At 43.1% G+C, this 15710-nt stretch overlaps 3 protein-coding genes across 6 annotated transcripts in view; 1 reads left to right on the forward strand and 2 right to left on the reverse strand.

Annotated features, from left to right (window-relative positions):
* The window catches only part of frmpd1b (FERM and PDZ domain containing 1b), a 28386-nt gene extending 18480 nt beyond the window's left edge, over positions 1-9906 (reverse strand). For all 3 annotated transcript variants that reach the window (XM_086133787.1, XM_086133770.1, XM_086133778.1), the window contains exons 1-2: positions 9711-9906; positions 1192-1342 (exon numbers count right to left, since the gene is read on the reverse strand). The gene's annotated coding sequence lies outside the window, so the exon portion shown is untranslated. The remainder of the gene's footprint in view (positions 1-1191; positions 1343-9710) is intronic.
* A 671-nt stretch (positions 9907-10577) lies between these two features.
* tomm5 (translocase of outer mitochondrial membrane 5 homolog (yeast)) lies at positions 10578-11820 on the forward strand. Of its 2 annotated transcripts, none has more exons than XM_086133922.1 (2): positions 10578-10821; positions 11166-11820. In XM_086133922.1, exons 1-2 carry the CDS (start codon positions 10701-10703, stop codon positions 11198-11200), a joined length of 156 nt encoding a protein of 51 aa, XP_085990048.1. In that variant the 5' UTR covers positions 10578-10700; the 3' UTR covers positions 11201-11820. The 2 variants fall into 2 exon arrangements, 1 of the variants encoding a protein (XP_085990048.1); XR_015103284.1 differs by having other exon boundaries at positions 10705-10835.
* A 312-nt stretch (positions 11821-12132) lies between these two features.
* Positions 12133-15604, reverse strand: LOC147208362 (E3 SUMO-protein ligase ZBED1-like). The gene is made up of 2 exons (XM_086133807.1): positions 15208-15604; positions 12133-14315 (listed from the first exon to the last, which is right to left on the reverse strand). Exons 1-2 carry the CDS (start codon positions 15468-15470, stop codon positions 12686-12688), a joined length of 1893 nt encoding a protein of 630 aa, XP_085989933.1. The 5' UTR covers positions 15471-15604; the 3' UTR covers positions 12133-12685.
* Positions 15605-15710: the final 106 nt, after the last annotated feature.

The raw sequence follows: 15710 nt of genomic DNA on the forward strand, positions 1-15710 counted from the left end.
CTGCCCCTAAATGGTGACATTTTTCACCTACTCACCGAAGTGCCATCAATAAATGTCAAGATGTTTTTTTTTTAAAATAAACAGTTATTCTTGAATATTTTTTGGTTGCTGACAATCTTCTGCTCCTACCTTCAACCTATTTCTCAGTAATAGAGTGAAAATGAGTGGGTTGAATATTTACTTTGACAGTCAATTTACAGTGTGTGCCCTTAAATCTACTGAAAATTCAGGTTTGGGGCCACTAGAAAAAAAAGAAAGTTAGTCTGGAGCCCTGTGTATGTATTAAATGTTTTTTTCTAGTATGACAGTATACTGGCACTACAAAAAGAATCGGTTGAAAAGCTGCAATGTACAGGGCCGCAAACGATGAACCACGATATTTACTGTATTTACATTACTCGTTCCCTATAGGCGATGTGCAGGACAGAATTTCTGATTGGGTTGAAGAAACAATCCTGGCTTCATGGTCGCCTCAGTTCCTGCGTGTGTGCCAGTGATGGCGAGCCTCCCACAGTAATACTATCGCAGGCCGCGTAGGTTTGACCTTTAAGAGGATTAGAAGCCTTCGATCTGCAGAGGCCAACACTGGGCATGGTGTCACTTTAGCATCTCCTGCTGATCCGTACTGTGGCCGACTGGCGATGATGAAGAAGGATGAGTGAAGTTACATCGCAGACAGCTGCGCCCAAGGAGATGAGTGTGATTATTGATGCACCGCAGGAACGGGGACTGACAAACCACTCCATCTCGTGGGTATAGTTGCAGTGGATGAGTGTAAATGCAGTGTTAGGTCAAGCAGTTCCTACAGAGATTTCATTTTCATTCTTTCCCCATCTCTCACCCTCACACTCCTGCTCTTGCCGTGTCAGATAACCAGCTCCAATGACTGAGAGCAGCAGCATTCTAGCAGTTTTATATCCCTCCAGTTCTAAGAACGCAGTCCATTGGTTAACGAGCATATTTTTTTCACGGGACGTCAGACTTTTATGACGCTATTTTGCTCATGTAATAGCGTTTGTGCTCAACTCAGGAAGGTTTGGCAATTGATGTTAACATTTCAAAATAATCCAGAAAAAAAATGGCAGCCCAGTAGGATAAACTTTCAAACAGACAGGAATAATCAAAGCCAGATGAACAGGGTCCCAACATAGTGCCCCGCATAACTAGGAACTGGGAGAGGGTGTGACTCACCGTGATGAAGTAAGCCTCTTTACGACTCCACAAAACAAACAGCCGCACGCCCTCTGAGACATCGGCTCTGCAGCCCCTCCAGGATTGGCTGAAAGAAGCTGGAGGGGGACCCTTGTGATCATTGGTGCTGCTCCCAGTCTGGTGTAGCCACCTGTGACGAGCAGATTGCAAATCTATCAAGGAGACCCGTCGAATGCAATAATCAATGTCCACCTGAAAAGCTGATGGTTAGAATGAAGAACGAAACATCGGGTCAGCAAATCCGATCCGCATCTTCGAGGGAAGAAAAAAAAAAGATTCTATTCCAGTATTCGGGATGATACTTTCAGGGTGAATCCTGAAAGTATGTCAAGCAAAGCAGATGTGACTCCAAACCAGCTATGTGAATGTGGTTTTCCAAGAGGCCCCTCCTCTGGTCCACAAGGCTCTCTCGCATTCTCTCTCTCACTCTCGTACCACCACAGTCTCTGATGCACATGGCGATGGGTGGACGAGGCCATCCGTCCTCATCTGGTTGTCGAAATTAAAATTTCATAGCGCCCAGTTCAGTTAAGAGTTGCGACTGGGCGCTCTCGAAAGGGGACAGCCGAGTGTGGCGCGCGCACACACACAGAAAGGCTCTGCCAAGCAGACAGAAATCTTGGCCAGTAATAAAAGCGTTTTCATCATGAACATCAGGGGTGGAAATGGCTGGAACTTAAAGCCAGCATGGGGAGAAAATAAACATTCGGGGAATGCTTTGTCGTTGGCTGCGGCGTGAAGTGAGACAGTACATAACCGCGCATTAAATCCGACTAAAATTACACTTAAATGTTGACCGGCATGACGTAAATGGCTTCTGCTGGACTTCAGCTTGCAGCTCCTCCACTAAGCCCGGTGTCCCATCCGCCGAGGACTTTGAGGACGCCCGCGCGTCCCAGTGAAAAGGCAGCAGAAGACCAACACAGAATGCAGGCTGCATGAATAATGCATGGGGCTAATGCAGCCAGCACAGCCGCCGACCGCCTTCTCCTACACCATTGCCAATGCAGGCAACAAGCGCAGAAAACTAGACGGGACACTGGAAAGACAGATGGGGGTTGCGGGGGTGAAGCGGGGAAATGGGAGGCGGCTTTAAAGGGGGCTGAGAAAAGGGGACTGGGGTAGTGAAAGAGTGATTCGGAGAAAAGAAAAGAGCGAAAGGACAGGATATTGGAAGGGGTGCGGCGGGAGGGGGGATTACAAAGAGGCCGAAGAGGGCAGCGTCAAAGAAATGCATTGCTGAAGTGAAGTGAAAGCACAAAAGTAACTACAGTCCGTTGCGAGGGAGTTGGTGAATAAGAAGGAGTTGAGAATGGTGATGAGTGCGGCGTTCTTGAAGGCAAACATAGCCAGATGTCATGACACTCATTGACGTATTGTGTTCTTGTTGAATAAATGACGAGAAAATGCCTGTATTGTTATATCTCCACCAAAAATGTGTTGATATCAGCAATTGTTTCAGTTGGTTTGCGGTACAACGGTGCCTTGTGGTACAAGAGAGAATTTGGTTCATTGTCGAGGACTAGCGTCAACAAAGCAAATATTCAACAATCGAATCTGGCTTCCTCCGACATTCCAAAAAGATCCATCCTCAATTTGTTGAAGACTCTTAACTTGTCCGTAAATGTGAGTGTAACCGAATGCTTGGCCGTCTACGTGCCCAGTTTAGGGTGAATGCCACCTTGTGGTCCGTAGTCTCCCTTTAGATGTGAAGAATCACTGACTTAAATGTTCAAACTGTGCATCATGTTTCAGTGTCTTCAATTTTTTATTAATTGTGTCCGTACTGTACACATTTGTTAACTCATTCAATACCAGCCAATTCTGGACCAAGTCTGAAAAGACGTTTAAAAACGTCTTTGGGAGTGAATGAGTTAAGAACGGTTCATTTACTTTTAACATTTAAGAGCAATACATTTGCATGTACATGAAACGAATTAATAGAGGTATAATTTATGCACAATACATTTGAATTCAATCATTGCTTTGTTACATATTTCTGTTTTTCCTATATTTAAGAGCAGTGTTAAATTATTTGTATTTTTTTAGGTCAGTTTGGCAACCGGCAATATTTTTTTTAAAAATAGACCACGTTTGCTTCATCCATGGTTTTTATTTATGTCCAATTAGAACAGTTGTAAGCACCACAAATGACTTTTGTGATTCCCCAGCAGTCTTGACTGTAGCATGATGGTGAAGGTGTGCAATTTTGTGGTGATCCAAATCAGGATTGTTTGGCCTTGGCAGAGATTTGCAAACTGCTCAATACAGTCGAGTTCCCCATGTTGCTTAATTTGTCCTTCCCCTTCCTTGCTTTATATGCAGACATAACCCATTACTTAGCCCGCATTTTATTTGATCCCAGTTATAGATCAATGAGCAAAAGCTGATGGGAGTCCGATGTTCTACTACTGCTGGATCCTAAAGTTCCCATGCAACGGCTCACTCTGCCCTGCAACCTCTCCAGTCTTCATGATGTGTTTGAGGTTATGGGGGCTGCCTCCGTCCCTGTGTTGCAACGTCTGTGTCTCATTCTTTCGAGACAATCCCCCACTCGCAGCCCATTTTCCCACACAAAGTCTCGCTGTCTGACAAAACAGTTTGTTGTTCAGTCCTGTGGTTTGCTACGAGCACACATGCAGTTCATAGACGGTCCGCTGTGTCCTGCTTGAGAAGAACTATCTTGAATTATTCACTCACATACTGCTGTTGCAAACACACCACTTGTGCGCACAATACTAGAGAAAAAGAGCCTCCCTCACTGACTAAACTACAGCTTTATTTTGGAAAGGCAGCTATTGAGGGCTTGGCCCAAATCTGCCCCCCACACGCACACACACACACACACACAGACACACACACACAAGAGCTGCCCTCCAGTTGAACACAGCAGCAGCAGAGCAGGATTCTGCAATGGGACTTCACACTTCACTTCAGTCGTACACTCACAAACACGACGCATTTGGCCGCAAAATATTGATTTTCAATGACTGTTGTCAAATGTTACTCTAAAAATATCAATTTGAATATAAAAATGAATTCAGATTGAGTAAATTGGGGCTCCAGAATGACATATGCCACTTGGCACCTCGACCGAACGTGAATAGAACTACCGCTACATTTCATTCTTCTGTCGTGAATCTGACTTGTTTTAATTGGGGAAGCTGAACTGTTTCTTGTCAGTCATCCGGATACATACTATAACTTGACCTAAAGCGAATGAAAACATCTCCTTCTTTTCTTTAGTGTGTGTCACGGTTGTGGTCTTGAATGCCTCAGAAACAACTTGAAGGATTTCCTCAGTGTTGTTGCCCATTCAGAATGAACAACGACCACTTTGATGGTTAGCAGCTGATGTACCGTACTCAAAAATGTCATTTATTTTTAGCAGTATCTTGTGCTTTGTTGAGTGTCATATGCAGGAGTAGCGGATCAGTGACTAGATGAACTGGAAAACCGACGACAGTTTGTTGTCTAACCGGAAAGCCAGAACTGTTTGACAACAAAGAAAATTGATCAAAAGTTGTAACCTTCCAGTGTGGACTTTGCATGTTCTCCATGCTTGTATGGTTTTTCTCTGGATACTTTGGATTCTTCCCACATTCCAAAAGCATGCATGTTAGATGCATCGAAGACTCTAAAATGTCCAGTGGTTGACAGCCAATCGCAGGGAACACATGGACAAACAACAATTCACACTCACAAGCACATCTCGGGACACGTGTTCAATCAACCTATCGTGCATGTACTGTATTTGGAATGCGGGAGGAAACCGGAGTACCCGGAGAAAACATACATTGCTATTTGTTATTACATTCCTTTCACAGTCATCACAATTCACACACAACCATAAATGGGTTCCACAAACAAGGGAAAATGTTTTACAATTGTGTTACACCCCGGAACAGATTGGGAATTCAATGCTTTGCTCAATGGCACGTTAGTGAGTGAACTAGCATTACAACACCCACACTCTCCATCACCCCTGAGTTTGCCTACAGCAGGTTTTGAACCTGTGACCGTCTAGTCAGGAAGCCAAGAGCTAATGCTGCCCCCGTGGACAGGAAACTTGTAATCCTGAACTGGATGATCCTATGCCTGCCTGCCACTGGAATTCGAGACAACATCACATCTGCTGTTCTTCATGCAGCCGTTCAAGCTCATTCCATTAGCCTTATGAAGGCTGAACTCACCGTGCACATCTCATTTCATTTGCTCTTTCATCAGCGACTTGGCGGGGCTCGCACTCCCCACTGCACCACGAAATAATGAACCTTTTGAAGATTAATAGTGCACTGTGTTGTGCTACACGTCGCTATCGATGGCCCAGAGATTGGAACATGTTGATAGCCGAGAAAGTCTGGCTGCGTGTGAGAGCGTGATATATTGTTGGTGTCTGAGACTCACTTCAATAACTGCATATCAAAAGAGTTATCTTAAAGTACAATCATTTCAATCATTTTGAAGCTTTGAGGTGAAATTAAAAAATGCAGAGGTTCCAATCCAGGGCAACTTGAATTTGTACACAGTCCGGAGTCCATCACTAACCTACCTAAACAACCTAATAAAGCCATAATTTCAATTTTGAAAAACAAAACACTTACAGGCCCAAAATATAAAAGAATAAAATGAAAAGTGTGACTTCTTGTGCCAAAATGTCATGACGGGTCCTGTAGACCCATTTTTCAACGTGTTCATCATGACCCTTTCAGGGACAGTGGTGACTACAGTGGACAGTTTACCATGTTATCAGGGTACAAGGTTGAAAGGGTTCAATATTCCAATAGAAATAAAAAGGGAGATCTCCATAAGCTAAACAGAGAGTCTTAGCTGTTCCATTCTAATAACTGTTTGTCCGATATTTTCCTAAATAGAATTGGCCTACATTGTGGCACCGCTGCCGGTCAACTGTGCCATCACCATGGAGCTGTCACATCAATGAGGTCATGCCTCCTGTTCCTCTTCAACGTAGTGTATGGTCTGTTATTATTATGTTTTGTACCCTACTTCTCCTCCTATATAACCATCATCCATCCAAGCAAAACTGGAAACAATACTGACTGCACACTATGTACTCAAATGTCGGAGACCTACAGCAAGTGTAATGGCAGCTTCCTCTCTCCTGAAAAGCCCTTTGACAAGGTTTTGGAGCGTGCGCGACATTTTTTTCCCCTCCGTGGGTTGCATAGCGCACAGGTGAGTCCACATCTGAAACTGTGTGCCTTCAGTGTGGTACCACAATTTGCCGGAAAATGCCAGGAAACGCTGAGGTCGACTGCAAGAGATGTAGCGTGATTAAACTCCAGTAATGGACATTGTTTCCACAGGGCAGAGAGAATATAATATAGAATACTGTAAATATTGATGTATGGTCTGTTTTTATGTTTTGCTGCTTTGTGTGTTTAAAAGTAGCAGTTGTTTGATTGTTAATAATGACAGTAACATCTACGCTCATTTCTCTTAGCCCCTATGTGGCGTTTCACATTACATGAGAACCCAAGAACCCCTTTCTTCTTTGGAAAATGATGAATTATATATTAAATGACTGTTATTTGTTCACTGAACACCAAAAAAGATGTTTTCAAAAATTCTAGGATTTAATCCGAATTTAGGATTAGGGCCAAATTGACCCTTTGCGATTTAAGGGTGGTATTTGAGTAGCAGAATTTATAGGTGACATATGTGTCACCGTGGGTTCTCTTGGGTTAAACTTGAAATTATATAGTTTGGTCAAAACTGTTGGTGTTTATAAAATAGTTTATTGAGGTCTGTGTCGGTTGTTTTGTGTTAGTTTTACAGTAGACTTCAAATGAGTGACTAAAACAACAAAGCGAGAATGAGAACGGGTGCTCAGGAATACTTTGAAAGGTGTTTTAAGAAGGTGAAATGTTTTGAAAGGATGAAGGAGGGTTAAAACTAAAATATTTTTGATGGTCTATTCAAGTATTGAAGTATTTTTAGCATTACCTTTCATAACTTTGCTGCTGTGAATTGGGAATTTCTCCATTGCGAGACTAATAAAGGTTTTCTTATCTTATCTTATTATAATACCCGGAGATACAAAGTCAGATAAGATCAGGCATTTTCATACGATTGTATTAATTTATTGCACGTCTTTGCGATCCGCGTATTGATTGTGCCATTATCGCCATGATGATATTGTGTAGCCCTAATTTACACTATGAACGAGTCAACATCCTACAGCAGCAGCAACAAGACTCAAGTAAATTACCGGTTGGCCAAGAATACCAACCCAGTAACTGCCCTGAAGACACTCAGTAGAGCTGAAAAGCATGGCCGGCCAGACTGGCTGCAGTAAGTGGGACAGTGGAGCAGTCAGCGAGGCAGTCAGAGCCTAATGCAGGCGGGCATCAAGACTTTCCTGATGTGCGAGCTCTGCCCCTTGTGAATCTCAAACCGGCAGCAAGGGCTCAGAGCATGCACGTCCCATCACATGGGATAACATATACATCCCAGAGTCACTACACTCCGCCTGCAGCAGGGCCAGAGCATGCACCTAAACCAAACACAGAAGATCCACTTTTTTTCCACACATCGCAAGAGTAGGGATGCAAAATTTGGGAAATGAGAACAGTTGAAAAACGTTCTATGGAAAAGAACTAGAAATCATGGGAATAAACCAAGAATTTAACAATTTGAGGTTTGGGTATTAATAAGGAACATAAATATAGTTGAAGAAGACATATTTTAGCCGAATCCTGATTAAAACTCACCTCAATTGACAATAAATTTGACAATAAAGTTTATCCAATCCAATTCAAATGTATTTATAGAGCACTTTAAAACAACCACCGCTGTATACAAAGTGCTGTACATGGAGCAAAAATAAGATAATGGTGCTAGAGCCTATCCCAGCTGTCTTCGGGCAGTAGGCGGGGGACACCCTGAATCGGTTGCCAGCCAATCGCAGGGCACACAGAGACGAACAACCATCCACGCTCACACTCACACCTAGGGACAATTTTAGAGAGATCAATCAGCCTGCCACGCATGTTTTTGGAATGTCGGAGGAAACCGGAGTACCTGGAAAAAACCCACGCAGGCCCGGGGAGAACATGCAAACTCCACACAGGGAGGCCGGAGCTGGAATTGAACCCGGTACCTCTGCACTGTGAAGTCGACATGCTAACCACTGGACTACCGGGCGCCCCATGTTATTATCAATTACAGTGCAGTCAAAGTATTGAGATGACTCACCTGTCACAGTGTCACGAGGGGATGCTGGAACATATCCCAGTTAACTTCAGGAGAAAGGCAGACAACACCCTGAACTGGTCGCCGGTCAGTCGCAGGGCACATATTGTGACAGACAACCATTCACACCCACATCTACACCTTCACTGAGTGGGAACTGATCCCACGCTGCCCGTTCACAAGTCAGGAGAGTGTACCACTACAGCATAAGTGACTCTATCAGACAACCTTTGTCAATAATTTTTTACTAATTTTTTTAATCAGAAAGGCAAGTAAACTTTCTAGGGTTGTTTTTTTTTGCGCTGATTCAAAATCAGCCCGTTTTTTTTTTTTTTTGCTAGCACGTCATTGTTTTTATAATAATCATAATATTCATACGAATACCATACTAATAATATAACATGTAGTCCTAATATATTAATATCCATCCATTATCTGAAATTTTATCCTCACGGGTGTCACTGTAATCTGGTCAAACTTTAAAAAAAAAAAAAAAAAAAGAAGTAAAAAGTATTTTTTAAAATTTGTGTGACGTTGTTGCCTCCAAAGCAGAGATGTTAATGAAAGTGTGACCTGAGATTATGTTAAAACCATGTCGTGTATTGGTCGTGTATTCAATCAAAGTTCCAGAACACCGAAATGCACTGGCCCGGTCGAGTGGTGTTGTCATGGCTTGCAGCAGAAGAAGAAGAAGAAGAAGGCTCCTGCTTCTGCCCACAGGACATGAGGACAGGGAAAGAAAAAAAGATGACTGTCCCAAGGCACTGCCAGTCGCCTACGCCCATTCATAATATGTGCTTCACTAGCTGCACTCCTTGGATAATCATGAATCACAAGATTCAATTGAGCTTTCACTGTGCACTCAGAATGGGTCCTCAATATCTCAGCTAACAGTAGGCTGAATGGTTTCACTATATCTATTCAAAATGTCCATGTCCATATGTGAATATACATGTGGTCACACACTGCTCCTAATGTCTCCAGAAAGCATCCAACCTTGCCTTATGGTCAAATTCTGTTTCAACAGCCACGCAAATCAAGAGACTGAACAAAGGGAAAAGGTCAGTCTTTTGTTGGATCCATATATATTCTTAATCGGATTTAAATATCCATCGCCTCACTCAAATGGGAACGCGGGTGCAGTCCGTGGGGTGCGTGGACCGCTGTCATTTGAATTATTCATTCGGCCGAGAAATCTCAAACGAAAAACACAGGAATGAAAACGCAAGGTGCGAGGAAGGCGAGCGATCGGGCACCTCGGTGCGTGGATATTGTTCACTCACCTCGTGGTTTTCAAGAGGAGGCGCGCAGACCGGGAGTCTATGGAGGGGCGATGCGGAGAATGTGAACACAAACAGCGATTGTCTCTCCCCCGAAAAATCCGTAGCGTGATCCCGGATGAGGATGATGGTGGGGTGGTGGTGGTGGGGTGCTGTCTATGTGCAGGATGCTGTCATCGTGCCGGGACTGCTTCTCTCTTTTAATCCTCGGCCCTGGGCTCAGAAATAGACCCACCCACCCTCTCGCTCATGTCACCCATCCCTCCCCCACCACGCACCCCCAACTCCTCCGTTGTCTGCCCACTGGACCCCGCCCCTCCCTTTGCAAGGTCAGAGAGCGACATACATCGGCATCAGTGAAGTAACGTCACAAAACGCAGATGGTTTTCAGAATGACTGTTGTTTATTTTCCACGTTTTACTATTTTTTTCGCAATGTGAATGTAGGTGTCCAGTGTTATATTTTTCTGTATGTATAATCCTTCAAAAACAATGTCGGAGGTAAGAGGGCAGTCAGACCATTTTATTATCATATGCGTGTTATCCCAATAGCCCATTACAAGACTGTACCATTAAACAAATGTTCCAGACTTTTTAGACCAAAAAAATCATGGTCTAAAAAAAAAATCCTGAATAGAATGTGATTTACTAGTACTGCATGCATATCAATCGATTTAATTTGTAGCGGGCTGCTGCATTTCCTCGTGTTAAACGAAAACAACACATTTTGGAATAGAGATGCTATTTGTTTTCCTTTGCATTTTAATTCCTCCAAGTACATACCACTACTACGTCGTTTCGCTTACCCCCTCCCCCGCCCTCCTTTTTAAGAGCTTCCTAACAGTTTGTCTCTCCGAGGACGCCATACTCGACAAACTACTTCCGGCGCATATTTCCGGGTCGTGGTGTCACTGTTTGTTCCATGCTCCTAAAACGGAGTTACCTCGCGTTGCAAGCGAAACGGAGAACCAAATTCATTTAATCGACTGCTATAATGTTCAAACTGGAAGGTCTCGGACCTAAGATGGACCCAGAAGAAATGAAGAAGAAAATGCGACAAGACGTCGTCTCTTCTTTACGAAACTTTCTCATTTACGTCGCTCTCCTGAGAGCCAGTGAGTACACTCAGGTGACATTGGAATGTCGCTAAATAGTGAGAAACAATGTCCTTTTATTTAAAGATCATTTCAAAATTATTATTAAAGACTCTAAACATGTTAAGTTTGTTTAGATTAAAATCGAAAAATACTGTAAAAGAAATTTTAAAAAATAATAGGTCAAATAAATACTAACAAGTCTGTCTTGTGATCTGACTGATGGCTGCAAACGAATGGCGTCATTATGATGGATGGTTGAGACCTGAGAGAATGTGTCATGTTTGGAAAATAGCTATGAGCGCCGATCACAATTATAACTCAAAATTGAGTTACCGACTAATAAAGTCTTCCTTTATTCACAGCTCCATTTGTATTGAAGCAGCTGGACAGTATATGAGAGGGGCGTCTTCTTTCCATGCCAAGGATGTCAGAGGCTTTGTGGAACGCGATATGTGGCGGTTGTCCAACATCTGTCCAGCTGCGCGACTTACAAAACATTCAATTTCATTGTGTTCCTTCATCCCTGGAGTTTGCTAGTGAAACATACTGATTGTGCTGATGCAATAGCATGAATGGCCACTGTTATTAAAAACCAGCATGTTGGATTAAATGTTTAGAATTACCTGGTGCCATGTGTGTTCGGTGTTGACACGGTTGCGTTTGTTTAATATGGTTCGTTATTTTGTTTGACTAAAAATATTTTTGTCAGAGACGCATAATTCCGAATTGGCCCTGAGTTTTGTTTTTTTACTACCACACCAGGTTGCTGTATATAATAAGTAGTATTTATGAATGAAGGGTTGGGTTCAGCCAAAGGTGGATCTTTTTTTTCCTGAAACATCGCAGCTATATATGTCAATGCATGTTAAAATCCGTACTGCGCAAGCTTTTATAGGTGAAACTTAAAAAGGAAAATGAAAGAAAATCTTTCAGAAACCTGATGTGCTAGAAAAAACGTAAAGCCATGTTTGCAATAGCGTTAAAGAAATACTGATTAAAATGCGCTGTTGATCAGTGTATGTTGTTTCTCCCATGTGAAGCTCCTCTCAATTTCATGTAGCACAGTAAAAATCTGGGATGGTACTGTTGTCATATACAGGTATTAGAAATGTTTAATTTCTGAAGCGCCAGTGGCTTATACTGAATATGCATGTCAATATATTTTAATAATACAGAAAAATTCAACAAGTCAAATGGTTTCTAAAACTGGGACATCAAACTTTTTTTTTTGAGTGCCACATTGAAGACGTGTTTTTGAACACCATTTTATAAAACGTATATACAGTGTCAATTGACATGAGCAATTTAAAACATTTAAAGAATTGGTGATTAAGATAAGAAACCCTTTATTAGACTCGCAATGGAGAAATTCCCGATTCACAGCAGCAAAGTTATGAAAGGAAGAAGTAGAACAACAAAATATAGGAGCTGCTGGAAAGGCAGCCACTCACGCGGCGCCATTTTGAAGTCAAAATAATAAAAATAACACAACACAACACATAGGACACAGACAGTCGTGCAATCTTCACCAATTTTCTGCATACACGTTGTTGTCTGAAGCAGTTATAGATGAAAGAGGAGAGGATCAAAGTGTCCTTTCACCAGTGGATCAGATTAAGCAAAGCAAAGATATTGTGACATCTAAAAAGTTTCAGGAGAGTCAATACAAAAAAATAGGGATCTGTAACAACGATAAAAACGTAAATAAAAATATTGAGATATCTTGTACCATTCAAATTTAAAACTCATTTGTAAAAACTAGAATTCCAGGCCATTTAGGCTTATTGATGTTTCGATCACCAAACAAACTTCGATAGGTACATAGATGAGGTAGGTAGGATTGTGTGTCTGTGTGGTGATGGATTTGTGCAACTGCAAGGCTTTACAAGAGCATATGATTACAATGGAGAAAAGTCAACATATCGACTTGCTCAAAACCGAGGCTCGCTCTCCGCTTTGAGGCGATGTTCCCAGCTGAGAACAATCGCTCGGAGGGTGTCGATGTCGCTGGGATAGCCAAAAAGGACTTGGCCAGCTTTGCCAAGGTTGGATATCGTAATGCGTTTGATCTCCACCATGGCAGTGGATTCTCCTTCTTGGAGATTGGCTGTTCTCCAAAATACTGCAAGACTTCCTTCTGCACCGCTTGACTAAGCTGCTCATCCTCATCCTCCTCTTCCTCACTGCTGCTGGAGTCTGATGATGATCCCAGAATACTTTTGAGCAAAGAGCCATATTTTGGACCTAAACGGTCTTTGGTTATGGCCGTGGCTTCACTCCTGCTTTGATTTGACTGTCTTGCTTCCTTTTTAACAGCGAGTGCCATGGACTGGATTGTACACTGGACCTTAAACACATCTTCAGCAGGCAAGAACTTCAGTTTTCTAAACCTTGGGTCCAAAGCAGCAGCCAGGAGGACAGTGTTGGGAGCTTCGGGTTGAAATAAAAACAGTTTTTGCCATCTCTCTGTGATCTGTTCTGCCACTTGAGCCTGGAAGGCTCTGACAGATGCATTTTTAAATGCTGAATTCAGTATTGACTTCTTAAGGTTGTGCACCAGCTGTGGAAGAGCAGAGAGAGTAACAAACTGCTCCCCGCTCAGAAACTCTGTTGCTCCTTCAAATGGTCCGAGGATCTGAGTCAGCTCCTCACTCAGGTTCCACTGCTCCGGATCTAGATCCAGGTAGTGTCGTTTGGTAACAGCGGGATCGGAAAGCGCTGCGGTCACAGGCCATCGTTGTCCGAGAAGCCTGCACAGCATGTGATACGTACTATTCCACCGGCTACTTACATCCTGGATCAACATCAGTGGCGGTATTCCCATTTGTTGCTGCTTTTCTTTCAGTTTGGTACAAGCTAATTCACTTCTCTTAAAATGCTCAACTAGGCATCTCGCCGAATCCACACAATTAGCAATGGTTTCCTTATTTTTCAGCGTGCTCTGAACAACTAAATTCAGAGTGTGCCCTGAGCATATCACTGTAGCCCAGCCGTGCCTCTCCTCCAAAATTCCTGCCGCACCCACTACATTAGCCTCGTTGTCATGGACGACTGCCTTCACCTTTAGCAATGGAATATGAAACTTGGCAACGGTCTCCTCAAGCCAGTCCGCAATGTCGACAGCCATGTGCCTCTCTTCAAGACGCATCGTTGTGAGGTAGAGGGACTTCATCTCCCAATCTTCCCCCAAGAAGTGACAGGTCACCCCGAGATAGGCCTCTGTGGCCACACTTGTCCAGATGTCTGTAGTCAGTACAACACACTCCGTGTCCTGGAGGACATTTTTCAATTTCTCTGTCATTTCCTGGCGCCTCTTCTCCATGATATTTGTGAAATAAGTTATTGATGGTATGATGTACTTGGGGTTGAAAGTTGAAATCATCTTCCTAAATCCCTTGTCCTCCACCATGGATAATGGGCGCATATCAGTGACTAGCATGTCCAAAATGCTCTCTGTCAGCAAGGCAGCTTCTTTAATAGAGCATGACGGAACTGGGCGACCAAGTGATGTGCTGGGGGGAATAAAATTATTGATATGCTTAAGAAATGCTGTAATGTTAAACTAGCCAAGTAAACATTGTACCGGAAATATACATTATTCATCTGTCATTACTTATAAATAACCAAAGGGGGGAACTTACCCATTTGACCAACACAAACAATTAGAAATTTAAAGCATTTTGGCAAGCTTGTCAGAAAACAAAGCAGTGTTATTACAGAGAACAGACGGAGAGAGGGTTTAACGGTTGTCACCAAAACTACATACCACGGCCACCCCAAAATTGCAAAATGGTTTCCGGTGTCATGACAAGTGAATGAATCTTTTTAGTTTAACACACACACACACACACACACACACACACACACACAAAACAGTTCTGACAGCCACTTTTGATTTAAAACTTTTATAAGTTCCCGCAAACTTGTTTCTACATCGAAGCACGTGGCGGCACGTTGGACGACTGGTTAGGCATGTCCCTCACAGTGCAGAGTTCATGGGTTCGATTCCAGGCTCACGCCTTCCTGTGTGGAGTTTGTATGTTCTCCCATGCCTACATGGGTTTTCTCCGGGTACAATTACTTCCCATATTCAAAAACATGCACAGTAGGCTAATTGTTAATTGATCATTCAAAATTGTCCTTAGGTGTAAATGGTTGCTTGTCTATGTGTACCCTGTGATTGGCTGGTAACCATTTCGGCTGTACCTGGCCTACTGCCCGAAGACAGTTTGGATAGGCTCCTGCACGCCCGCGACCCTCGAAGGGATAAGCTGATCAGATATTGGATTGATTTGAGCATAATAGAGTCATAAGGAGATCAGGTTGCGGCCGTTACAGAGACGCTACGTGCTAACTTGCGATCGTAGGTGACAGTAAAATAGATAACATGAATGTTTACGTTACCTTGTGTCATCGAAGCTTGTCGAGCTGGAAACGACGACCGGGTGCTTTCGGTTCAAATGCGAAATCATTGTAGACGTGCTGCTGTGGAACGCCAATTCTGCCTGGCAGTGGTCACATTGCACTATGTTGTATTGTTTAAGTCTGAAATGATCCCAAACTTTGGACATTTTCTGTTTTTTACGGACGGTTTCTTGTGTATCAGCCATCGCTGCAAATTGATGCCAAGGTTTGTGTCTGCAATAACAGTCCGTGTGGGAAGACATGTTCTCGTGCGATGGTTCCGGCGAACGTTTGTTGCGCTTTCACAAGATAACCAGTTGGTGGTAATATTGCATTAATATGCCAGTTTCGTCGCATGTTGGATGGTCAGAGAATGCTTCGTTCGGACACTGGATCTCGTTTCGTGCAGCGAGAATAAACAACGATTAATTTCGGATCTATGTCTTGAGAAGCGTATCGATCGGCTTTGAAGCCCTGCATCTCCCCCACAAAGAGCATCTGCT

Source organism: Hippocampus guttulatus, chromosome 2 (assembly GCF_054856545.1).
Source record: "Hippocampus guttulatus isolate MCC_2025c chromosome 2, RoL_Hgut_1.0, whole genome shotgun sequence".
In the NCBI taxonomy this organism is placed as follows: Eukaryota; Metazoa; Chordata; class Actinopteri; order Syngnathiformes; family Syngnathidae; genus Hippocampus; species Hippocampus guttulatus.

Coding starts and splice junctions, on each gene's coding strand:
- tomm5 (XM_086133922.1), top strand. CDS start 10,701: ATGTTCAAACTGGAAGGTCTCGGACCTAAGATGGACCCAGAAGAAATG. Junction 10,822..11,165: donor CGTCGCTCTCCTGAGAGCCA/GTGAGTACACTC, acceptor CTTTATTCACAG/CTCCATTTGTATTGAAGCAG.
- LOC147208362 (XM_086133807.1), bottom strand. CDS start 15,470: ATGTCTTCCCACACGGACTGTTATTGCAGACACAAACCTTGGCATCAA. Junction 14,316..15,207: donor ACAAGCTTCGATGACACAAG/GTAACGTAAACA, acceptor TATTCCCCCCAG/CACATCACTTGGTCGCCCAG.